At 38.0% G+C, this 25343-nt stretch overlaps 5 protein-coding genes across 13 annotated transcripts in view; 3 read left to right on the top strand and 2 right to left on the bottom strand.

Moving 5' to 3' along the window:
* The window catches only part of LOC117564721 (mucin-5AC), a 33028-nt gene extending 29177 nt beyond the window's left edge, over positions 1–3851 (bottom strand). For 5 of the 6 annotated variants that reach the window (XM_052005978.1, XM_052005985.1, XM_052005987.1 and 2 more), the window contains exon 1: positions 3782–3851. The gene's annotated coding sequence lies outside the window, so the exon portion shown is untranslated. The remainder of the gene's footprint in view (positions 1–3781) is intronic. The other variant, XM_052005996.1, reaches the window with a different exon arrangement.
* On the top strand, positions 1018–18093 carry LOC117564800 (protein will die slowly). 3 transcript variants are annotated; one of them, XM_034243731.2, is made up of 4 exons: positions 1018–1032; positions 16092–16462; positions 16532–17157; positions 17304–18093. In XM_034243731.2, exons 2-4 carry the CDS (start codon positions 16138–16140, stop codon positions 17490–17492), a joined length of 1140 nt encoding a protein of 379 aa, XP_034099622.1. In that variant the 5' UTR covers positions 1018–1032; positions 16092–16137; the 3' UTR covers positions 17493–18093. The 3 variants fall into 3 exon arrangements, with proteins under 3 accessions (XP_034099622.1, XP_034099614.1, XP_051862033.1); XM_034243723.2 differs by lacking the exon at positions 1018–1032 and adding an exon at positions 15311–15671; XM_052006073.1 differs by lacking the exon at positions 1018–1032 and having other exon boundaries at positions 16074–16462.
* LOC117564826 (alpha-tocopherol transfer protein) lies at positions 6952–12823 on the bottom strand. Its single transcript, XM_034243753.2, has 5 exons — positions 12573–12823; positions 9479–9638; positions 9248–9329; positions 7262–7689; positions 6952–7201 (listed from the first exon to the last, which is right to left on the bottom strand). The coding sequence occupies exons 1-5, from the start codon at positions 12679–12681 to the stop codon at positions 7108–7110; spliced, it is 873 nt and encodes a 290-aa protein (XP_034099644.1). The 5' UTR covers positions 12682–12823; the 3' UTR covers positions 6952–7107.
* A 386-nt stretch (positions 18094–18479) lies between the features above and the next one.
* Positions 18480–21976, top strand: LOC117576473 (myosin-2 essential light chain). The gene is made up of 3 exons (XM_034261253.2): positions 18480–18617; positions 18724–18751; positions 20923–21976. The coding sequence occupies exons 1-3, from the start codon at positions 18615–18617 to the stop codon at positions 21333–21335; spliced, it is 444 nt and encodes a 147-aa protein (XP_034117144.1). The 5' UTR covers positions 18480–18614; the 3' UTR covers positions 21336–21976.
* A 293-nt stretch (positions 21977–22269) lies between these two features.
* LOC117577693 (N-chimaerin) lies at positions 22270–25093 on the top strand. 2 transcript variants are annotated; one of them, XM_034262593.2, is made up of 4 exons: positions 22270–22633; positions 22706–23839; positions 23903–24008; positions 24821–25093. In XM_034262593.2, exons 1-4 carry the CDS (start codon positions 22540–22542, stop codon positions 25014–25016), a joined length of 1530 nt encoding a protein of 509 aa, XP_034118484.1. In that variant the 5' UTR covers positions 22270–22539; the 3' UTR covers positions 25017–25093. The 2 variants fall into 2 exon arrangements, with proteins under 2 accessions (XP_034118484.1, XP_034118485.1); XM_034262594.2 differs by having other exon boundaries at positions 22276–22633; positions 22706–23836.
* The last annotated feature ends 250 nt before the right edge of the window (positions 25094–25343 follow it).

The following is a 25343-nucleotide window of genomic DNA, read 5'->3' as shown; positions in this document are numbered from 1 at the left end:
GTCGCCGCCGCCAAAATGGCACCCACAAAACATGCGGCCTTTTAACGGTTAGCCTCCCACTAAAAGCAAAACAACAACAGCAGCAAACGAAAAGAAACAAATGGGTGAATATTAATAGCTGCTTCAGGCAGAGTCGGAGAGTATAGGAGGGAAGGTTCGGCGAAGGTTTAGCCTAAAGGTACAACCTACAACCTTAAAACACAAAAAACACCGAAATACGGACAACGGTCGACGGTCAGTAGGCGGAACCAGCGAAAGTCCAAGGCGAAGGCAAAGTCAGTCAGTCAGTTAGTCAGTCAGTTAGTCCGTTGTTGGACGACCTTGTTTCTTCTTTCTGGCAAATGAATAAGTTAAATGGCCAAAGCGGAAACGGCCATCACATTCTCATATGCATAAATGCACTTTACCTAAATTGGCTAATGAATTTTCAGCTAAGTACATTCTGAATTTTTCAGCTCTAACTTTTGCACCACGCTTTTGTTTTGGCATTGAACCGACTGACTGACTGACTGAACGTCGATCGATATCATTTGACATCAAAAATCGATAACAAACCGAAGAAGCTTAATTCGCAGCGAAAATAAAACGCTATATAATATATACCAAATATAGCGTTCGGTATATTTTAGTATATTTGTTTTAATATATTTTAAGAATAATACTGCACTGTTTTGCTTCGGTATATTTTTGTGTATTTGCGGTATAGTATTTGGTATATTTAAAGAACAATGCTGAACTTTTTTTTATTCAAAATGGTTAGCGAGTATCTCACAGTCGAGCACACTTGACTTATAATATATTATAATATATTGTATATAACTATCGGTATATTTTAGTATATTTATTGTATACGTTAAGAACTGTATAGAACTACACTGTTTTTCTCTTGTTCAAATTGGGTAGCGAGTATCTCACAGTCGAGCACACTCGACTGTTTCTGTCTTACGTGTTTATAATATAAAATATATATAGAAAATTTGTAATACTAATTCCTTGTTCCTTCTCTTATATTTTCAGAATTGCATTGAACCAGTAAGTCACAAAATCTATTTATATTTCTGATTCGATATCACTTTCATTTGCTCCACTAACCAAGTTTGATTAGCATTTAAGCCCAATAATTGATCAATTACAAGCTAAATGCCGCTATAAATGTCGTTTATGTAAAGTACAATGTATGTGGAGTAGTGACACCTAAGCTAAATGGTAACATTTCGATATCAGATCCTTTCATTTCCAATTGATATAAGTATCAAGAGCAACATTCTCCCCCTCTCTGTCTCTCTCTGTGGCTCTCTTTCTGTTCGCTTTGTCAAATTCAGGGCATTGTGTGTGGCACACTATGCAAAAAGTCAGCGAGGGGAAGCGACACGAAGCCAAGTGGGGCAGAGGGGAGTCGGAGCAAAAAGGCAGACAGAAAGCAGAATGAAACTGTGTAAAGCAGCAGCAATAGCAGGAGAAGAAAAATAAGTAGCAAAGCTTTAAGTGAGTGTGCTCGACTGCGGGGTACGCGTATAAAAAGTCATGCACTTCGATGCTTTTAATTAAAATTTCGAATCAAAAAATTTTATAAATTTAACAAAATATGGCTTGAATATATTTTTCAAACTCAATTTCCAATTCATCAACTTATGATTTTAGTTTTTGCTCACTAAATAATTAAATACTATACAATTTAAATAGACTTGGACTAAAAGCGAATTGTTTTTCACCTAAAGAATATGGACAAAAGTAATGTAAGGGATATTTATCATGCCCGCTGAACACACAACTTTTGAAAGGGTATTTAAAATGGTTGTCGTTGCTTTTCTTTGCCCCGTTGCCTTTGATCGCCAGTTTTTGATAAGCGGCACTGGTTGCAGCCCCGTAAATCAGTCTGCGACTGTGTGTATGTGTGTGTGTGTGTGTGTGAGTGTGTGTGGGAGTCTCTTTTTCATTATGTTTTGTACATTGTAGCTGTGTTGTTGTGTTGAGTTGTCGGGTCTGGCTGGCAATTTAGGCCAAACTTGCGGGCAGGTGCTCAGACGTTGCTGTTGCTCTTTGTCTGCCAGCAGCAAAAGCAAAAGCAACGGCAAAGGCAAAAGTAAAAGACACAAAACGATGATGCTAACTGTAACTGACTGGGCATTTTGTTCATTCTCTCTCTCTCTTTCTCTCATTCTCTCTGTCGTTCGCACTCTCTTCGTCTTCGTCTTTGGCTTGCCATTCATTCTCTTGCTTGGCTGATAGTTACGTTAAATGCGATTACATTTTTTACTGCATACTTTCAGGCGGTCACATTTTAGAGTGACAGAGCGAGAGAGAGAGAGTGGGATAGAGTGAGCGAGGAGTGTAGTAAGAAATTAGCATGCAATAACAAAAAAGGCAAACAGTACGAACGAAGCTAGCCCCATGACTAATACTCTTTCCTCCACCGCATTGAGGTTGACCCCGCCGGGTTCCCCTTCCCTCCCCTATCATGTCCATGTCTTTTGGGGGTAGTTGAAGCCGACAGTTATGGCTGTAATAGTGCAATAGCGTGTAGACGAATGCCAGCTTGTAGGTGTTAAGTAATGGCAGAAGTGAGAGCGAGAGAGATAGAGAGAGAGAGAGAGAGAGAGAGAGTCGCACTTACTCACACTTGTAGTCGCACATTAGGGTTATTCAGTGCATTTGCTCGTTTGAGCCTCATTTACTAATAGTAGTAAAAGAAGAAGTGGAAGGCGAAGCTCCTCAGTCATCTCATATATGTACATAGATAGGAAAACTGTTGACAATGACAACAATAATGGCAAAAATAAGCTCTAAAATTTGCACAAGCTAAACAAGAGACAAACTCTCCGCTCTGCTCTGATGTCATTGCATGTCTCGTAAACTTTCTTTCGTCTATTTTCTTTTTATTGTTCTCAGCATAAGAAAGTTTTTATCTGCGCTGTGTGGCGAAGACATTGAAAAGCGGTTAACAATATAAATGGAACAGTTTTGCTTAAATTGTCAGTTGTGTGGCTCAAAGTAACTGAGTCATTAGACAAGTACTTAGGGGTTTTCAAAACTTGGTCAACGAGTATCCATTTAGTAGTGTTTCATCATCATGAATATTGCAGACAATTACAAATGTATAATTACGTTAAAATGTTCAACGGAAGTGTGCTAAATGGAAAGCCAATTAATTACAAATTTTATTTTATTATTTAAATAGCGGCCATAAATTATAAATAGACTATTTAATAACCAATAAATATAATAAACACGCATCATTTGGAATGAAAGTGATAGAAAGCTACAACTTGTAACTTATGATAATCTTTTTAATTTTATATTGAAGATTGGTAACTTCTTAAACTTTGACAAAAATGTTCATAAATTTGAATAGTGAAAAAGTGAGGTAAATCTAAAAATATTATAATTTCCATAGTTTGAAAAGAATACTTGATTATTTTAAGCTTAGTTCTCGATATTGAAATGAAATGCAACAGTTGTATTTCTATTTTGAATAATTAAAAAGCTTCTAACTACATTTGTAGCATACTTTTTGGGGGCACATTTGATAATGTTGCTGATGGCAATTAGTTGATATATTAAAAAAAATAAACACACACACACTCGCATTATTGATGTCACAGAACTGAAAGGGTGCCTAGTAACAGTGCTTGCAGCTAGTTTACTTACATAATAACATACACATGCTACAAACTATGCCAATAAACAACAGCAAACGAACAAACAAAATATTCATCATAAATCAGCAGCCATTTATTACACACACACACACACACACACACACACTCTCTCATATACATACCAGCATAGCTGACTGTGTTGTTGCATACTTCTTCGGGCAATGGCACTTGTCGAAAAAAAAAACACACACCAACAAACACCCGAAAAAAAAGAAACGAAATAAAATGACAGCAACACAAACAAATTGTTTGAATTGGCGCGCAGCAGAAACGAACGAAAATCAACAGCAACAACAAGAACAACAAAGAGTAGAATGAGGATGCAGTAGAAAACAGCAACTAGATCGCAATGTGAGTTCGTCTCGTTTCGGTTTCGTTTCGTTTTCGACTTGACTCGTCTCGGTTTGCGTTTACGTTTCGGAAATCGCAATTCGTATTTACCGTTAACCGTTCTCGGCGCCTGCCAAACGCCAACTGAACTTATCACTCAAGCAACGCACGACGCGCAGCAGTCTGAACAGCGCTGCCGGCGTCGAAAGCTGCGCCAAAACTATTGTGTAAGTGTTTCACTGTGTGTGTGTGTATGCTTCGTGTCTGTGTGAGCACAACAACAGATACACACGCAAACGGCGAACAGCTATTGTTGTTGTTGTTGTTGACTGCACATTTTGCTCGTTTCCTTTCGACTCTCGATTGTGTTCGTCTTCCGCCGTTGTTTTTGCCGTTGCCGTTGCTTCTAAACTGAAACTGAAAGACGAAGTCAGCAGCTGCAAACTATTTTTAATGACGTCGCTCCATCCCAATTCTTGTGGTAAATGCAAAAATTGATCAATTTGGGTGTGCACAGGGTGTGTACACTGCACAGGGTGTTTGTTGCTGACCCAATGCACTGCCCAAATTATGTTACATGCACACCACGCCTTTGCTACGCCTTAATTGTGTTATGCACTTCGCCTGTCAAAATATTTGCCCACAAAGTGAGGTTAAGTGGAATCCCTTTGGTATTTTCATCTTTCATAAACTTTGCGCTATAATTCGTTTGGCAGTCTAATTGAATCTGTGCAGCAGCATATTTTGCTGTTTCACGCATAAGCTTATCAGCATTGCCATTGCCTAGGCAACACAATTGTTCATGCCCTGTAATCACAGCACTGCACTCACAATGCACACAGGTGTGTTCGTGTCTATGTGTGTCTGTGTGTGTGTGTGTGTGTGTGTGTGTGCAGGTGTGTCTAAGCAGCAGCAATAACAATAGAGGTCAGACTGTCTCCTTCGATCATAAAGCTCTTCTTATTGCCATCATAGACAGTCGTTGTTTCCCTTAGCATACCCTGTAAAGTTTTTGTTTTGTTATTATAGAAAGTATATTTAATGATATTTATTTTTTTTATGCTTCTTTCTTGATCATATGAAAAGTAAAAATTATACTCCCTATTGAAATTTTGTAAATTGTATACATAACTTGGAAACAATATGCCCGCTGACTGCACTGCAGTGCAGGGTATAAATGAAGCATTATCTAGCGCAGCTTTCGAGGCCAGCAGCACACGCAAATCCCGCTGTCCACATAGTCCGTAGTCCATTCCACACTCCAATCCAATCCAGTCCAGTCCAGTCCAATGCTTTGGCTGGACGCTCGACTGCCCCATTTTGAATGCGACGCATGTGTGAGTCTAAGTATGTGTGTGTGTGTGTGTGTGTGCATGAGTGAATGCAATTGTATGTATGTGTGTGTGTGTGTGTGTGCTAGCCACCAAAAAACCAAGCAGAGTTGCCACATAATTCGATTACCATGCAATTGCATGCAGTGCACGTCTCGCATAGGATAAAAGAATAAGCCTCTTTCTCCTCCTCCTCCTCCTTCTCCTTCTCCTCAGCACAACATTAAGCAAAAGCAAGGCGTGCGAGTGGGAGGGGGAGGGGTATATTTGGCAGAGGGGCTTGTCTATTGTTGTTTCGGATTTGACTGAGAATGGCACGCACCACTGATGGATAACTGCTTGGCTGGCTGCAGTGTTAAACGGTGTTAAGCGACACACGCACACACACACTGCACGTCCCTTGTTTGCATACATAGCGAGGGAGGCGAGCGAAGGAGCGAGATGGATATATAAGTACATACAATGCATACGAATAACACGCATAGGCAAGCAGAAAAGTATCGTTTATTGGAGCTGATGGATAGATATGAGAGACGACTGCTTTTTAAAGAGCTGCACTTTAATACATATGTCGCACACACACCCAGACACACACACACCATCGCTCTTTCTTGCTCTGCTTTGCTATTGACGCCCTTTGAAGAAGAGTGCTGAACGAAACGGACAAATGGACGCAGCGACATGTCGATATGCGCATTATGCTTTCAAGTGCTCTGCTGCTGCTCCACTTATACACACAAACACACTCACACACACACATACACAGTCGGATACATATACCTGAAACGTTAAATGTGTGTCAGTTAGCAATGCGACAGCGATGCACTGCACAAAAAGTTGACAGCAAGTTAAGATTGCTGCTGTCAGACGATAAATCATCAATTTCATTGCAGACATTCCCATTTGTATAATTAGCACATAACTCCACTTCCAATTCATATTGTATTTGGGGAAAATTGAGAAATATATACATATACCAAAGAAGACCATTAAGCGAGGCATCACAAATATTATATATAGTGTGTAGAGAATATAAATTTATAAATATATTCATTTCAAAATGAATTTCTATATTTTTGAAAAAAATCCATATTTAAAAAAGTTTAAGAACATTTCAAGCATTTCGCATTTAAATTTTCATTAAAAAATAAAAATCTTATATGTTTTAAATTTATTTATTGTCAAGTAACATTCCTTTCACTAAATTTCAGTATTTAAAAAATTACTCTAAAATAAGCAATTTTTTAGCTTTTAACTTAAAATCCATAAGTCCTATTTAGTTAGAATATTTGATATATAAAAAAAGTTTAAGAACATTTCCAGCGTTTCGCAGTTTTTTTTTAATTTCAAAATAAAAACCCCATTTAACACTTTGCGCAATTTCAGTATTTACTAAACTAAAATTAGATAAACAAAAAATCCATGTTTAAATTCAAGAAACACATTCCAATTTAGTTTTGAATCAACCCATCTAAATATGGTATCAAGGAATAAAGTGCAGCTGTAGCAATTGTTATTGTTAGCACAGTTTGAGCGGCACTGGAGAGCAACAGTTTGCAAACTGCAAATTACAGTTGGCGAGTCGTGTTTGCAATTCAATTTGCATTCGCATTCGAAATGAAAAACCAATATTTACATTAACCAAGCCCGACTGGGGGAATTGCCCAGCAGTAGCAGCAGGGCAGATATATATATATATATATAAATGTATATATACAGGAAAAATATAAGTACAAAGTATAAACTAAGGCTAAAAGGGGGGAGGGGTTAAAGTTAAAGCGTGTAAACTAATCAATCTCCAGCGTCTTGAGGCTCTGCGTCGGCTTCTTTTTGTCATTGCACTTGTTGAGTCGCCAATTGCCGGCATCCATCAGATATTCTCTGTAGAGAGAGAGAGAGGGAGTAAAGTCACTTTACTTGCCACAAGTTTGATTCACTTACCGATGCTGTTGCAGCAACTGCATCCAGTGTTGCTTCAGATCCGACATTTTACCCGCATTGCCACCGTATTCCTCGGGCATCATGGCCCGTGGAAAATGGTCGTACGGCGTATCCGCATTGGGCAAATGGAAGTGTATCAGCTTGAAGACCTCGCTCTTGATGAACGGCTTCACTACAGTCAACACTTTGTCCAGATACGACGGACAATTGATCACATGAATCTCCTTCAAGCGCACCGGATGCGCCTCCTGCACAAATTTCATGTACACACGCAGCGCACTTAACGCCGTCTTCGTCAGATGCCGCAAAGTGTAGCCGGCCATATCGAAAATCGGTATCTCACCGTCCGACAGACGTCCCTCAGTCTCTGTGGCAAAGCGACAGTCGGCCACCATGAAGAACACCTTAATGCTGGCCGTAAAGTTGAACTGCAAAACAATAAATCGACAATTTTACTGCTACTTTTCTCATCCTCCGAAAAACACGTTTAATGTGCAGCTAGATTTCAAATGATTTATTTGCAATAGGAAGTAACCAATTTTATTTGCATCTTGATGTTAACTTTTTAGGTGTCAATTTTTAATGTGAATTTAATCAATACACTTTGTTGATAGATTTTGAGGGAAGCCTTGCATTTTTTACTTATTATATGTTAAAGGTAACTTAGCGAATTTATTCTAAAGATTATATACAGCACATTTTGTTTTTGAATTAGAATTTACGAATACCAAATCACAAATACAGTATTGCCAACTTGCGCATTGCGTAAAATTGAATTTAAATCTGTTTTGCAATTTGTAGTTTAAAGTTGGCATACACTTAGATCACATTATAACATGATTAAGAATCGCACCACATTTTTGGTGCTGCTAACTTGTTAATGAGGTGCTGTCAATTTGTATCCCAATTTTATTTAATGGGAATTCAATTGTTGACAGAATTTAGTTGTATTTTATGTTTATTTAAAGTTTAAGGTTAGCATTTGCATTTCGTTCCTTAACTATAACTTTTAGAAAAATTATATTACATTTCAAGCCGAATTTTATGTAATATGAGTTTAATTGCTGCTAAAATTTAGTTGGTTTACTTATGTATGTTAATTTGTTGTTCAAAGTTTACACGTAATAAACGTAACGAATAGCTAAATTGAACAGCGTTTTAGTGCTGCCAATTATCTAGTGCGGTGCTGCCAACTTGTGCAATGAAATTGCATTCAAATTTGTTTATAATTTGTAGTTGAAAGCTAACATACACTTAGATCACATAATAATATGATTAACAAGTCATACAACATTTTTGGTGCTGCCAATTTGTTAATGCGGTGCTGCCAATTTGTGCAGTTGAATTGCACTTAAATTGTAGTTTTGTCTGTTTGGCAAATTGTTGTCGTTAGCAAACGATAAAACAAAAATGCGAAAAATTACTGCACATTGAGTTGAAGCTTTGTTTTATTTCATTGTTTTTTATACCCGCTACCCATAGGGTGGAAGGGTATTATAACTTTGTGCCGGCAGGAAATGTATGTAACAGGTAGAAGGAGGCATCTCCGACCCTATAAAGTATATATATTCTTGATCAGTGTCAACAGCCGAGACGATATAGCCATGTCCGTCTGTCCGTCTGTCTGTCTGTCCGTCTGTCCGTATGAAACGCTGGATCTTAGAGACTATAAGAGATAGAGCTATAATTTTTTTTCGACAGCATTTGTTATGTTTGCACGCAGATCAAGTTTGTTTAAAATTTTTGCCACGCCCACTTCCGCCTTTTTACTAGGGCTCTTAGTTGCTTTGGCCGACAATCTGGTATATTGAGCCGTCTACATATACCATTTGGTATATTTTTTAGTATTTCTGTAGTAAATTTGGTATATTTTGAGAATAATACCGCAAAATATATTGCTTTTATTCAAAATGGGTAGCGGGTATCTCACAGTCGAGTACACTCGACTGTAGCTTTCTTACTTGTTTTTTTTTTTGTTAGTCTTACCTTGTCGGCATCGTAGTCGATGAGACGATAAAATAGCAGCTTGTTGTTCTCCGGCGTCAGGCCGGGCAGCGGCACCAGATCACTGCAAATGCAAAAGCCAAAGACAAGCGATTTAATTATATATGCTATGTCGAAAACCGGTTGGAGACGACAAACTAAACCGAATCGAATCGAACTGAACTGAAGTGAACTGTAAAATGGGCGTGCAACTTTGTGCCCAATGCCACTTACGCGACTTGCAACAACTGCTGCGAACTGGCATCCATGGGATCGCGATCAATGAAGATGTGGGCATGCTTGTTGCGCTGCGCATAGTTCAGCTCCAACAGACGCTGTGCGGCAGCCAAATCGCCGCGCGTCGTGTGCACAAAACGACGCAACAATGTGGACGCTAATGCCACAGTAGAAGAAGTTGTTGCAACAACATCGGCAGCAAATGCAGCAGCAGCAGCAGGAGGAGGAAAAACAGCAGAAAGGAGTAATTTTAGTATTGTGGTTAATGTGGGCAAAACTTTAAGCCAGTTGCAGTTGCAGTTGTTGTGCAACTTGTGCAACAACCTGACCATGCTTAGAGCTCTATTATGACGACTATGTAGTACTTTTATCCAACTCGTACACAGAGAGAAAAGATGTATGTCAAAGAAAAGGATGCGATTCAAAGGATGCAAATCTCAAGAACGAAATTCTTAATTCAAAAATCATACGAAATATTGATTTTTAGTTTGATTTCACATAATATGAAATTGAAATTATTCAACTGCAAAGAAAAGTTGTGAAAAAAGTCAAAGAAGAAAGTCAAAGAAGTGAAATCACATTGTTTTTGCGCAAAACTGGAAAATTCGATAAATTTTTAATAAAAACTGAGGAGTGGATATTAAAATAAATTCTTTAAAATTGTATAATATTAAAACAAAAATTTAATAATCTACAATATATATTTTTTTAATTTCTAATATAAGAAAAAATAAATCTTATTTTCAAGTTTAATTTTTCAATTTCTATTAAAAGAAATCTTATTTTCAATATATATTTTTCAATTTCTATTATGAGAAAAAATAAATCTTGTTTTCAGTTTTTCAATTTCTATTAAAAAAAATCGTATCTTCAATAATATATTTTTTAATTTTTATTATAAGAAAAAATAAATTTTATTTTCAAGTTTAATTTTTCAATTTCTATTAAAAGAAATCGTATCTCCAATATATATTTGTCAATTTCTATTATAATAAAAAAAATCTTATCTTCAATATATATTTTTCAATTTCTATTATAATAAAAAGTAAAAATTGATCCAATTTGAATTTCTTTCTAATTATTATTTCTAATAACTTATTTTCAATTCTTATTGTTAGCAAAATATTTTGTCCCCGTTTCTTCAAGAAATGCGATTTCCATTTTAAATTTATGTTTACTTCATGTTTATTTATCATTTATATTTAGACTTTGAATTTTATTTTATTTATTTATTAATTTTTGTTTATTTTATTTTATTTATTATTTTATTAAAAAATAATCTGTTATAACTAAATTTTGTCTCGAAGTTGTGTTTATAAAATAGCACTGCTATTTCAAAGTTCACATCTGTAGATAGCTAAATGTATTTGATTTGTATTTACTATTAATATAAGTTTAGTTATTGTCTTTTTAAAAATAAAGTATTATTTTATTCTTGATTTAAGAATTTCATCCTTATTGTCCACTCGCATACATTTTCATTTATTGCTAGTCATTTTTCTCCCTGTGTGCGAATATTTCAACTGTCGAGTCACATTCACATTCACATTCACACTCAACTCACTTGCCAACAACTTGTACTTTGTCTCTAACCACAGTTGCGTCAACAAATCCCAGCTAATCAAATTATTTTCCTTTATGTCTCTATTATTATGATAATAAGCCACGAAACCAAGTAGTTAAATAAATTACAAAATCTCCGCTCGTGTCTCTGACAAAGTTCCATTCTGTTTTTAGTAATTTGCCAAACACAACCTTTTGTCTAGAGTTCAAAACTTTACTAAATTGTTAGACAACAATTCGTAGTTGATATCACCGCTTTGATCTTAGAACTCAACAATTTGACGACAATTAAAAAAAAATACTAGTTTCTAATTGTTTACTTTTCGAAAATAAAACATTACACTGCTATTAGTAAGATGAGACAAACTGCGGCAAGAGTTGTTCATGCAAATTTTGTACAACATTTTTGTTTATCGCGGTATGCAAATGTGGTCTATACAAATGTATAATCATGGTCCAATTCGCAACAAGGTCTTTTCGGCATTTCATTTCATTAAACAAAATAAATTTGCGAACTTTAAAATTTCAAATAGGAGTTTAACAAAAAAAGATATATTTAGAGCGTGTCTATCAATTATTTTTGTTAATAGATATGCATTTTTTCCTCATATTTTTTTTAAACTCATTTCACTTAACTCTATCAGGTGTTAATTTAAATATTGCTTAAGATCTTTCAGGCTTTTCTTTGTTTTGTTTATAGTGTAAGTCAACTTAAAAACGGGTTAAGACTCTACTAATTATCTCAATTAGGATGCTCTATATAATTAAACACTTTCTTTACGAGTTACATTTTGTTTTCCCAGTACCGATAAAATAATATATATATAATATATAACAATATATATATAATTGCTGAGTTGTCAAGATTGTTTACAATACGAGTTTAGCTAATAGAAGTTCAATTATTTTTTTTTTTTCTAATTATACATTTGACGACCTTTGGGATTCAAGAAATTAATCTAGAAACTAATGTAAATTTTATACTTGGGATTTTAAATAGCAACCAACTTGTTATCTGTCTGCCCTGTAGTAAACCTTTCTGAACTTTTATTACAAAATTCTGGGAATACTTCACTATAATGGTGTAAGACAAGAATTTCTTTAGATACCCCAGAATTTTCGGAGATATACAGATTTAGCTCTCTACGAATAATTTCTTAGCTAAACTCTTAATATAATAATTTCTGAATTTATAACTTTAATTACACAATTCTCGGAATACTTCACTATAATGGTGTAAGTCAAGAATTTCTTTAGATGGAGATATAAAGATTTAGCTCTCTACGAATAACTTCTTAGCTAAACTCTTAATATAATATTTATAAAAATGATCTGACTATCGCAATCTACAACTCGGAAATAAACTTCAACTTAATGTAAATTAAGTTAGCAGCTCATTTTTCATATTTCTTTTTCCGTGTCTTTTAATTAGACCCTTTTGAGGAAGTCCCAGTGCTCCACTGCCTCAAGTCACACATTCCCCACCTCCGCCCCTCACACACATACACAGCCCTTGTGTGGTACATACAAATATTGTGGGGCAGCTGCGGCTGCGCTTTGATCAACTTTTCAAACTCGATCAGGCGTTGAGCCATCAGCAGCTGATGTTCATCATCATCCTTTTTGCTGTGCACCATTCTTTCTTCACACAAAACTCAAAACAACAAAAACAATATAACAATAACAGAACAAAAACAAACACAGAAAATAAATGCGAAGAGAGCGAGACAATGTAAAAAAGCGCGTCTGTACGACGCTAATTCGCGACTGCAACTGATTTGTGTGTGTGAAGTTTCTTTAGACGCAGCCGCTGCTGCTGCCGTCGTCGTCGTCGTTGTTGCTGTTACTTTTCGCTGCTCGCAAAAATAAACTTGAGTCCCCTTCTCTCTACCCCCAGCTGCAGCTGAGAGTTTTTGACTTAAGACATTGCACTCGCTATGCGAACTTAAGCTCAGGCTCAGCTGTCTTGTTGTCTCCCTCTTGCCTGCTCCTTTAGCCTGCGCCTCCTGCGCTCTTCGGCACATCTCGCTATCTCGCTCACGCTGAGCTCAATGGGCTGCGGCAGACGGCTTGGCTTTATACTTGCAAGTACTTATGTATGTATGCTGCGCTTGTCGCACTTTGTTGTTTTCTTTTTTGGACGTTGTGTGCTATTTACGTAACCCATTTGCAATTGTTTCCAGTGCTGGAGGTCGCTGCGTGTGTATGTGTGTGTGCGTGTGTGTGTGTTCTACGGTGCGTGCACGTGGACATAAACGTATACGTATACGTGACGTGTGAGCTTGTGTGAGTGCCCGGCTGCCGAATTCGACTTCTAGCCGATTGTTTCACCTCTGCACGATTCGTATACCCTGTAAAAGGCGTTTGCTGTAAAGTAGGAGTATTAGCCGGGGCTTTGAATTTGACACACTCGATAGCAAGATGTTAAACTTCATATAGGTGTTTAATATTATAATTAAAAGGTTTAATTTTACATTTTTAAAATACAAAAAAAGGTAGATGAGTATAATACAAAAAAAGGTTAATGAGTATCATCTGCAAAAGAAGCACATAAATCATGCAAATGCATTTTGCAGGGTATTCGCATGTCCATTAATTTCCATGTACTTGAGGTTTTTGTGGTTTTCGGCATTTTTATCGCGACATTGGCAAACAATTTTCGTACGCGCTCCACTTGCTATGCCCGACGTCGCCTTCTCCTCCCCACTCCTCCTCTCCACCTTCACACACACACACCAACCACTCCCCTCCGTCCATTGTCCAGCGTTCGTTGTTGGTTCGTTCGATTGTGTTTTACGTGTTTCGCAAGTTAAGCTAAACAACAACAACAACAAATACTACTACGGCTAGTCAGAGCAGAAGAAGAAGAAGACGACGGGCAAGCGAAAAATACAACCACTGGAATTAAAACAAAAAAAAAAAAAAAGAAGAAGAGCAGTGACAACCAAATCGAAGCATATTCAAAGTAAGCAACCAGAAACCGAAACCAAGTCAAATACGTCGACGGCGATTGCGACTGCGACGTTGGCGTTGGCGTCGAAAGAAAGGTAGCGATAGCGCGCAAAACAGAACGCGTAATAAAAACAAAAGGCCACAACACACACACACACACACACTCAAAAATGTAGACAAAAACAATAAAAACAGGGTTGCGCTTGGAGAGTTGCGAATTGACTGCAAAAGGCAAAAGCAAGAAAATAAGCCAATGAGTTGGCTTCATTATACGGCATAGAAGATATATTTGAGGCATTTTCATATTATTTAGCGTACTCGTATATTAAATGCAGCCATAAAATTGAAGCACGCAGCAAACAGCAACAATAACAAAAGACCCCGCACATGACACCAAGTAAAGTTGTTGTTGCTTGATTGAAAACTGTTTAGCCTTGGTACACACACACACACACACACACATACTCATGCAGTCTGACAATTTGAAACTTGAGAAAATCTAGTTTGCAATTACCTAAAATATGGCCCCAACAATTTTAATGCCAAGTAAAACAAGAAATACGAAACTCGTTATTTAAGAACCAAAACGAATATTTCAATTGCCCAAAAACGATGTAGTGCATTTATTTAGTGACTAATGCCTTGAATTAGCATACAATAATATTATTTTATTTTTTTTTTTCGACGAGAAGATTGCGATAAAATTCGTTGTTGCTACACAACAATTTAGCTAGAAAAAAAATGCCAGCGTCATTTTCAATTTGCAAATTTTTTTGTTAGTCGATTGCATTGTTGTGCATTATTTGTGGCTGTGTGTGCGTGTGTGTGCTTTGTAATTGTGCAAGCTTTGCAACAATTTGGATGCTGCAACATGCTTGAAGCAGTCAGCAAATTGCAAGCTTAATTGAACTTCTGACCACCACACGAAATAATGACTAATGAACCACAAGCTAGGAAAATGCAAATAACATTGTTATTACAATGAAAAACCTTTTTTTTTAAATTGGAATTTGAATTTCAGTTACCAAGCAGTTTCATCAAATATATGTATTTACACTAAAAACTTATATATGCTTTTATAACAAATATTGTTTGCATTTTACTGCCCATAAATCATTCGTACAAATCAACTAACTAACAAACAAATTTCTTTCAATTTGTTGCATTTTTAAACTGTATTATTGTCGCCACATGCATTTGCCGCAACGATAATTTTGAATTGGTGAGTGCCGCAGCAAGCAGCTTGTGAGTGTGCATGCACAGCTGATTGTCCATCTGGGCGCTGACGCTACCCAACACTGTTTGCGCAAAAAAGAGGCAACAGCGGGCCGCTAACTGTCACCAACTGTCAAGTACGCGCCATGTTTTTGCTCACGCACGCATTGCAGTAGAAAGAAGAAGCACACGTGCTAACCGAAATAATCACAGAATCGCGAGAAGAACGCAAACAAATTGCACATATATATTTTTTTTTGTAATTGTGAGCACACATACACACAAATACGCCGCGGCAGCACGACTACGAAAAAAATAACCACGCACAGCAGCAGCAGCAGCTGGCTGAGCAAGCGAGCGAGACCGCAAAACAAAATTGTTGTGTACAAAAATTGTGTTTGAAAACGTGAAAGCCGCCGTTGAGCTAGTGTGCGAAAAAAAAAGCAAAAAAAAAAATACGGTAATAATGCCGAAAAGGCTAAGAACAACAACAACAACAATATAGTAAATAACAAATGAAGAAGAAGAAGACGCTATAGCCGCAGCACGCCGCGTTACAATAACACACTCGCATACAAAAATACGCACACACACACATGCAAATACAAATACAAATACAAATAAACGCGCACGCGAGAAGGGTGAAAAAAAGAAATTGCAGCGCAGACTCACACGTACACATCTAGGCAAACACACGCGCAAACTTGAACGCGAGTGGACAATCCCTCGCTACCCCCGACGGACGCAAGTGCTTGCCCATTTAACCAACAAAACCGCGTGGTTGCGCTTTCTTGTTGTTTTGCTTCTTCTTCTTCTTCATCATCTTGAAAATTGCATTTGCAAGTGAGATTGATATAAGTAGATTTTCTTTCGATTGCAGTTCCATACATATAAATAAATACAATTGAGACGCCATCATTATCAACATGGTGCCCATTGGAGCCGTGCACACCGGACATCCCGGCGTGGTGCATCAGCAACAACAACAGCAGCAGCAGCAACAACAGCAGCAGCAACAACAACAACAGCAGCAGCAACAACAACTGCCACAGGCGATGCCAACAACACCAAGCGGTCCAAACACTTTGACACCGAGCTCGGCCTCGTCGACATCGTCGAACACACCGTCGTCGAACAAAAGCTCGATGTCCGTCAAGCCAAATTATACGCTGAAATTCACCCTGGCTGGTCACACTAAAGCCGTCTCAGCGGTCAAATTCAGTCCCAATGGCGAATGGCTGGCCAGCAGCTGTAAGTAACAAAAGTCCCTCAAAATACATAAATAGTTGTATCATTGTATTGTTTGTTATTCTTGTTTAGCTGCTGATAAACTCATAAAGATCTGGGGCGCCTATGATGGGAAATTTGAGAAGACCATATCGGGCCATAAACTGGGCATCAGCGATGTGGCTTGGTCATCGGATTCACGTCTCTTGGTCAGCGGCAGCGATGACAAAACCCTCAAAGTGTGGGAGCTAAGCACTGGCAAAAGTTTGAAAACGCTGAAGGGACACAGCAACTACGTCTTCTGCTGCAATTTCAATCCACAATCGAATCTAATTGTCTCGGGCAGCTTCGATGAAAGCGTACGCATTTGGGATGTACGCACTGGCAAATGTTTGAAAACCTTGCCGGCCCATTCAGATCCTGTTTCGGCAGTGCACTTCAATCGCGATGGTTCGCTAATTGTTAGCAGCAGCTACGATGGCTTGTGCCGCATCTGGGATACGGCCAGTGGACAGTGCTTGAAGACACTGATCGATGATGATAATCCGCCCGTTAGCTTTGTGAAATTCTCCCCAAATGGCAAATATATATTGGCGGCCACGCTCGACAATACGCTTAAGCTCTGGGATTACTCCAAGGGCAAGTGCCTGAAGACTTATACGGGCCACAAGAATGAGAAGTATTGCATATTTGCCAATTTCTCGGTCACAGGCGGCAAGGTAAGGACGAAAAAGTCACAGTTCTCTTCTAACTCTGTAACTATTGTAGCATTTGGCTGAGACACGAACCGTAACAAACATTACGATCAGACCTTAAGCAATAGACTAATCTATATACTAATATGGTTTACTTTTTACTCCTACAGTGGATTGTCAGTGGCAGCGAGGACAATATGGTCTACATTTGGAATCTACAGAGTAAGGAAGTTGTACAAAAGCTGCAGGGACACACCGACACAGTGCTCTGCACCGCCTGCCATCCCACAGAAAACATTATTGCCTCTGCTGCGCTTGAGAATGATAAGACCATAAAGCTATGGAAATCGGATACATAGAGAGTTGCTGCTGGTCGACATCGAGTTGGCTGACAACGGTAACAATGATGAAGACGAACCAACAACAACAACAACAACACACACACATCAACAACAACAAAAACAATAAGATCCCATGCTCCAAAAATCCACAAAAAATTCCCCTCCCCACCCGCTCCATTACACTCACAAACACAAACACATACATTTCTTTGATAATCTTACTTTAAAATTACCAACTATTTTTAAATAACTTTTTTTTGTCTTTAAATGGTTAAACAAATCTAATTTTAAACAAAACACAAACAACAACAACAAAAAAAAGTGTTCAGAAAACAAACATTCGAAGAACGAGTGGCAAGAAACTTTGCAAACAGAGTTTTTGCTGCATTATAATTTAAAATATTTATTAGCTAAATGTATTGGCAACTAAACAACAAAATAAAACACAAAAAATCATTCAATTTTTATATATATATTTTGATGATCACATTCAATACTAAATTTAATCGTAGGCTACCAAACACTACACACACACACGCATACTACAATAAAACAAACAAAAAACATGCAAGAACATGCGTGCAAGAAAATGTAAATTGAAAATAAAATCAAAAATACATTTGCATTTGGTTTTTATTGAATGAAAGAAATATTCGTAATTGCTAATTGATGTGAACCTATGAATACAATTAAAAATTAGACCTTAATTGCATCGAAACACAATTGTAAACAAATTCGAATTGTGTGCAAAAGCCAGTGTTAGTAAATACCCGATATGCGCACAACTTATTTGCCGGCACACTGCATTATCAACACTAGCAGTATGACCATTAATGGGATAAAATTGTTACTGCACGTTTATTACAATAAAATGTTGAACGTTTTGCTAGCTAAACAAACAAAATACATAAGGGGATTGCGCTTTGCGGCTATTGTAATGAATATATCAATATACTAACAAATGCCTTTTTTGGTATAGGCATATCTAGTGTCATTTAAAATAGTTTATTTCAAAAAATCCATATCTGGTCACACTGTATCGCTAATATATTATTTGGAAGTGCATTCCATTTTGGCAATTCAATCGAATTTTTATCCCGTGTTTTGTGTTGTGTTTTTCCCACATCAAATTAAATCAATATGGTAAGTTTGCACAAATGTCGGCACAAATGTTTGTTGTAGCATATGCATGAGTGTGCACAAAATGGAGTGTTAATTAATTAGTAACATGTTGTTTTTGTTATTGCAGGCAGCTTACACCGAGGATCAGTTGGCTGGTGAGTGTTGTGTGTGTGTGTGCGTGTGTGATTGTGTGAGTGAGTGGGTGTTGGTTTGCTGGTTTGCTAGTAGAAAGAGTTCAAAGTGCCAACTCAAACTGTAAAATCGGCGGCCTACAAATCAACAGAAGCAGCAGCAGCAGCAACAACAAGAAGACAAGCAAAGCATTTATTTGTGTATACGTGTTGTCAACCATTTGCATGTTCTCTTTGTGTAGGCATGCATGCGTGTGTGCGTGAGTTCGTTTGTCTGTGAGTAATGTGCGAATGTGTGTGATGTGTGTGATGTGCTGGCATGCATGTGTGAGTGTGTGTGTGTTGTGTGTTACACATCTTCATATGCGGCGCATGAATCATTGATAAAATAAAAACGCGACAACAACAAATACAACAACGACAACGAAAGCAGCCATACAATGAATATGTATAAAAATGTGACTCACTCCACACGACCGCGAGAAATGAAAGCTACAGTTTTTTTTTGTGTTTGTTTTGTTTGAACTCAACTCAGCTCAACTCAACTAACTCAAGGGAGCAGGAGATGCAACATCAGCTGGATGAGATTAAACGTGCAACGTGCAACCAGGACACACGATGCGCACTCAACGATTGCTCGACTCAACTGCGGCAACAGCAGCCCAAAAAAATGCATTTTAGCTTTTTGGCATTGTGTCGATTTGTTGTTGTTGTTGCCTCGTTTGCCGATTTGGCCATTTAAGGCCGCCTTTCAAATGCAGCAACACATGCCACGCCTCTACGCCGCCTCCCGGCAAATCTTTACGCAATCGCCGAGTTTTGTGTTTTTTCTTTTTTTTTCTTATTTTTTTTGCTAACTTTGGCTGTGATAACTTAATCAAGAACTATTGAATTGCTTGTCGCGATAAGCAGCTGCTGTTGTTGTTGTTTTTGTTGTCGCATTTCTTGTCGTTGTCGCTGTTGTTGTTGTTGTTGTTGTTGCAGTGACGTCAGCTGACCGCATTGAACGTATTGATTTAGCTGCAGCACGTACAAAAAGCGACGTCGTCGGCTTCACTTCACTTCGATTGCCTAAAATGGGCAAAATGCTTTAGTCGCCTTTTTTGTTTGTTTGCTTTTTGTTCGAATACCCGGTCGGGAAAATCACGCAAGGTATTTACATGCAGTGCTGAAGTAGACAGATTGTCAATAATGTCGAATCATTGTCGATTTGTTCGCCATGATTTTGATAATTTCGATAGCCCATTCAGTATTATGATTGATATATTGGCCTCATAGAAATTGGTCAATTAGCGCCAATCAAAATTGATGGAAAGTATAAAAAAAAACGAAACTGTAAAATGTTCTTAAATGCTTGCAATTACGTTAGTTCTTCAAAAAGATGTGAAACATAATATTCAATATTCGAATTTATTAATTTAGTGCCTCATATAAAGATTTTATCATATATTTTAGACCAAAATTAATTATTATAAAAATATTTTGCTGTTAATATATATTATAAACTTTACAAACATAAAATTTGTATTCATTTTAGTCCAAAAATTTGTGAAATTCAAATTAAAAATAAGTTTGAGAATGGAAAATGTTAGCATTATATGATTATATGGTTTAAAAACGTACGAATATAAATTTAATGCTTAATTTAATAGTAGAAAACTTGAGCATTAATTGATTGAGATTTAAAAATGTAGGAATTGTAACTTAATTCCCAGTTTAAAAATGGAAAATGTAAGCATTATAATATTATGGTTTAAAAATTGATGAATTTAAGTTTACTAATTAGCTTAAAAATGCAAGTTATTAGAAATTTGTAGAATAGATAGAACTTGGAATTGTTCACTTAAATGCTGTCGGGTATCTCGTAGTCGGTCACACCCGACTGTAGCCAGTTGGCTGTATTTGGTTTTTAATGCCATTTTTGGGCTGTTGCAAGCGCGTGATAACAACAGTTGTTGCTGATGCTGCTGTGGCATGCTGTGGCAATCTGTTGAATCTGTTGTTGAAAGTCTCAAGCTGAAGAGTCACTCAGTAGCAGGCAACCAGTTGAAGCACCTGCATCACCATCATCATTATGTATTATTATACGGCCCACGTTAAGCCCACATTTACCACACTGGAAGGTTGTTTTATCCGTTATTTTATGAGACATTAACTAATTGCAATTTCGCTTTCTTTCTTTTTTTGCGATACAGAATTCCAGGAGGCCTTCAATCTCTTTGACAATCGCGGCGATGGCAAAATCCAGCTCAGCCAGGTGGGCGAATGCCTGCGTGCCTTGGGACAGAATCCCACCGAATCGGATGTAAAGAAGTGCACACATCAGCTGAAGCCCGATGAGCGCATCTCGTTCGAGGTATTTCTGCCCATCTATCAGGCCATATCGAAGGCACGCTCCGGCGATACGGCCGATGATTTCATTGAGGGATTGCGTCACTTCGATAAAGATGCCAGCGGCTACATTTCGTCCGCTGAGCTGCGTCATCTGTTGACCACGCTGGGCGAGAAGCTGACCGATGAAGAGGTGGAACAACTCTTGGCCAACATGGAGGATCAACAGGGCAATATCAATTACGAGGAGTTTGTGCGCATGGTGATGAGCGGTTAAGAACGAGATTCTTTACAATCTACTGCAACTGCAACTGCAACAACAATAACTTAAAATAACATCAAGAACAACAAGAAAATGTAAAAGAAACAACCTGCCATGCTAGCTAGCCGTTCATTCCGCCAACTCCAATTCCAAGATTCCACTTTATTTAAGTAGCAACAGCAGCAGCATTATTAACCTTGTCCTTTTCGTGCCCCAAATTTGTATGGGCAACAATTGCATATTGAATTCCATCTAAAGACAACAAAACAGTATCTACACATCTTTCAGCGCGACTAACACACACCCTATACATACACACAAACAAACAAAAACACACACACAACATTTTACAGGGTATTTTCCAAATCCCGAGTCGCGGCGTTTTGCGTATTATTCTAAAAAAAAAAAATGAAAAGAAAAACAAACTAAAAACTAAATCGAAAACTGTATCGACATGGAACACGTTTTTTATACACCATACACACATCTTAACAACAAGTATTTCGAAATTAATGTTTTGATATTGTATATGCGAGAGTGTATCGAGCGTGTATAATATGAACTTTAATATTTATGCGCATTTTGAAGTGTTTTACAAGTGTTTATTTTTTTTTAATAATTTAATTGTATTTAATGAATAAAACAAAATGAAAGTAGATCTTTTTACAAAAGAAACGTACTTAAAGTTATTAAAAACAAATGAAACCCAAACAATACGCATTTCTATTTTTCAATATCCGAAAAAACGTAAAGCTGTGTGAAGTTTTGAATATTCTAATTTGTGCGCCATATGTGCTTGAACATGACATAGCAATGAGCTTGTGAGTGGATGTATGCTCTTTAATCGATAACTGATTATTGCAAATGTGCTTGGCAATAGCGAAAGGTGTACATTTTTTTTGTAATAAATACGAAATATATACAGATATATGTAATAATTAAATATACAATATATAATTGTGTATATATAATAAATATGGAAATATTTGTACACTTTGCAACACTTGTCCAGTGGTAATTGTGCGTGTTTGCTCTTTGCTCGATGTTGGTCACACTGCATAGAAATAAACAAAAGCTAAAATGCATTTAATTTAAGCTTTAAGCAATTCGACGAACAGTGCTAAACTGCATTCCTTAATTAGTTGCAATTGTGTTGCGCTTCTCTCTCTCTCTCTCTCTAACCATCTATCGCTGGCTGTTGCTTTTGTTTGTGTTTGCCATGTCGAAACCGGGCGCAGGCATCGTAGCCATATTGCCTGGCGGTGGCGGCGTCGAACCAAGTTCGCCCGTTCAAAAGGTGTGGAAACCCGAACGTAAGTTGTGACTGATGAGTGTACTGGTGTATGAATAATAATAGTGTGTGTTTAATGTGTGTGTGCGTGTAGTGTATAAAATACAATTGGATGCCCCAGCACCGCATCCAGTGCGTTGTCAACGCACTCTTGACACCACCCTGGAGGAACAGCAGCAAGCGATGCGTTTGTATGGCAGCGAATATCATGGCATCATGGGACATCTGGAGGCCGAACAGCTGCTGTCGCAGGCCAACGATGGCAGCTATTTGGTGCGGCGCAGCCCCAAAACCGATGGCTGTTATCATACGTTGAGTGTGCGCTTCAATAAGCGCACCAAGCATTATAAGGTCTTCTATAAGCCGGGCCATGGACACTATTTGCGGGAACAGGACAAGCACTATGAGACGGTGCACGAAATGGTCGCCGATGGCCTAATCAATTTCCATATGCAGCTGCATGCCAGTCCCATCATACAGCAGATCAATCAGCAGACGAAAAACTGCTATCAACAGAGTCCATACATGACGCTCAATCGTCGCAAACTACGAGCGCTGTCCAATGAGTTGGGTGGCAAGGCCACTGCAGTCGGGGACGATTGTGATGGCAGCGTTACGCTCAAGGTGAGCCAACAACAAGAGGCACCTCCGCAGCAGAAGGAAGTGCCTCAGCAGCAACACCAACAGCAACAGCTGCCGGTACAGGCAACGGATCCGATGCCACTCGTTTACGAGAAGCCGCACAACTTCAAGGTGCACACGTTTAAGGGCCTCAACTGGTGTGAGTTTTGCGCCAACTTCCTGTGGGGATTCACGGCGCAGGGCGTCAAATGTGAAGCATGCGGCTTTATGGCGCACAACAAGTGCTCGGAGCTGGTGCCGCCCAAGTGTGTGCCGGACTTGAAGTACATTCGCGGCGTCTTTGGCACCGATCTGGCCACCATGGTGCAACTGCATCAGTGTCACATTCCCTTCGTGGTGCGTCGCTGCGTCGAGGAGGTCGAGGCACGTGGCATGCTGCAGGAGGGCATCTATCGTGTATCTGGCTTTGCCGATGAGATCGATGCCTTGAAGCTGGCCCTGGATCGCGATGGCGACAAAACGGACATGTCCGAGGCAACCTATGGCAATGTGAATGTGATTGCCGGCACTTTGAAGCTCTACTTGCGTCTGCTGCCTGTGCCGCTGATCACGTTCCAGGCGTATCCCAGTTTTATGGCTGCAGGTCGTGAGTTCTCTTGGAGTGTAAATTAACTCTTTAATTTCAATTTGTTCTTTTTGCATTTTACAGGAAATGCCAAGCAGACGGAGCAGCTGCAATTGATGGCGGAGGCAGCGCTGCGCTTGCCACCAGCTCATTACAGTTGTCTGCAGTATATGTTGGAGCATCTCAAGCGGTGAGTCACTCACACACACACATTCCATGCAAATCTGAGGTATCAGTCACCTAAAGCAATCATCTCTTTTTAAGTAGAAATCACATATTTCGGGTCGATTTCTCAATAATTCAAATAAGCTAAATTTCATTTGAAAATGTTATGTGACACACTAAATGCTATAAAGTACTTTGTCTATGTGAGACATTAATTAAAAATATAGCTGATGACACAAATTTCTTGTTGGAGTGTGTCAACATTTCACTAGATCTTTACACTTCATAAACTTCTATATAAAGTTAACGCAATATCTTCATTATTTACTCTATGTATGTGTCACATAAATGGAAAAAAAAGATGACCACTATAATGAATAACACATAATTGCTGTAGAATACATTTTCTTAAATATAATCACTATGTGACACTTAAAATAAAAATAGGCTGATTATACAAAAGGCTAGTCAACGTCTCAGTATATCTTATAGCTCCGATAAACTTCCATATAAGGTCTCATATATACACACAAAATAGAAGAATAGATGACACATAATTTGCCTTAAAATACTTTGTCTTGAATATAATCACTTTGTGATACATAAATTAAAAAAAGTGCTGATTACACAGATCTTTATACTTCCGGTAAAGTAGATGAGGAAATAATCATATAATTATTATTATTTTATTGGAATACCGATTACAATTCCTTATTGCAATGAGAGGTGGCAGAGCGACTAAGGCCTTCAGGCTATCATATAATTATATAAAACATTCCTTATGTTGATGACAATCTCTGCAATATAAATAATATAATAATTTTGTTTAATTTTCAGCGTTGCTTCGCATTACGCTGTCAACAAGATGAACGAGCACAATTTGGCGACTGTGTTTGCGCCCACGCTGATTGCCACGCCCCAGCACATGACGAATCTCACGGAGGAGATCTTTATGCTCTCCTCGCTGATCACGCACTGCGAAACCATCTTTGCATCATCCAGCAGCAGCATGAACTCGAATTCCTCTTCGTAAAAAGGAACCCAGCAAACAAAACATTTCCCAGTGAGCGAGCAAGCGCGAATGGCAGCTATCTCGCTCTCTCTCTCTCTCTCTCTCACTCTCTCTGTCTACACATGTCTCTGTCTAATTCGTTATGCACTCGAAAGGCAATCCTTAATTAGTTTACATTTTTAGCCAAGCATTTATTTATTTATTGTGAAAAGAAAAAAAAAAACCATTTTATGCCCGCATCCTCGATACACTCACCAAAAATGTAGATCTTAAGTTTTAAAAATTGCAATCACATATTTTTGTATTTATTACATAATTTTAAACAAACTATTATCGCTATTGCTATTG

The sequence above is a fragment of the Drosophila albomicans genome, chromosome X, assembly GCF_009650485.2.
Source record: "Drosophila albomicans strain 15112-1751.03 chromosome X, ASM965048v2, whole genome shotgun sequence".
In the NCBI taxonomy this organism is placed as follows: domain Eukaryota; kingdom Metazoa; phylum Arthropoda; class Insecta; order Diptera; family Drosophilidae; genus Drosophila; species Drosophila albomicans.
Note: the sequence above shows the minus strand (reverse complement) of the source record. Positions and strands in the feature narration are given on the sequence as shown.

Coding starts and splice junctions, on each gene's coding strand:
- LOC117564800 (XM_034243731.2), top strand. CDS start 16,138: ATGGTGCCCATTGGAGCCGTGCACACCGGACATCCCGGCGTGGTGCAT. Junction 16,463..16,531: donor CGAATGGCTGGCCAGCAGCT/GTAAGTAACAAA, acceptor ATTCTTGTTTAG/CTGCTGATAAACTCATAAAG. Junction 17,158..17,303: donor TCTCGGTCACAGGCGGCAAG/GTAAGGACGAAA, acceptor TTACTCCTACAG/TGGATTGTCAGTGGCAGCGA.
- LOC117564826 (XM_034243753.2), bottom strand. CDS start 12,681: ATGGTGCACAGCAAAAAGGATGATGATGAACATCAGCTGCTGATGGCT. Junction 7,690..9,247: donor TCGACTACGATGCCGACAAG/GTAAGACTAACA, acceptor ATTGTTTTGCAG/TTCAACTTTACGGCCAGCAT. Junction 7,202..7,261: donor CAGTTGCTGCAACAGCATCG/GTAAGTGAATCA, acceptor CTCTCTCTACAG/AGAATATCTGATGGATGCCG.
- LOC117577693 (XM_034262593.2), top strand. CDS start 22,540: ATGTCGAAACCGGGCGCAGGCATCGTAGCCATATTGCCTGGCGGTGGC. Junction 22,634..22,705: donor AAAGGTGTGGAAACCCGAAC/GTAAGTTGTGAC, acceptor GTGTGCGTGTAG/TGTATAAAATACAATTGGAT. Junction 23,840..23,902: donor CAGTTTTATGGCTGCAGGTC/GTGAGTTCTCTT, acceptor TGCATTTTACAG/GAAATGCCAAGCAGACGGAG.
- LOC117576473 (XM_034261253.2), top strand. Junction 18,752..20,922: donor CACCGAGGATCAGTTGGCTG/GTGAGTGTTGTG, acceptor TTTGCGATACAG/AATTCCAGGAGGCCTTCAAT.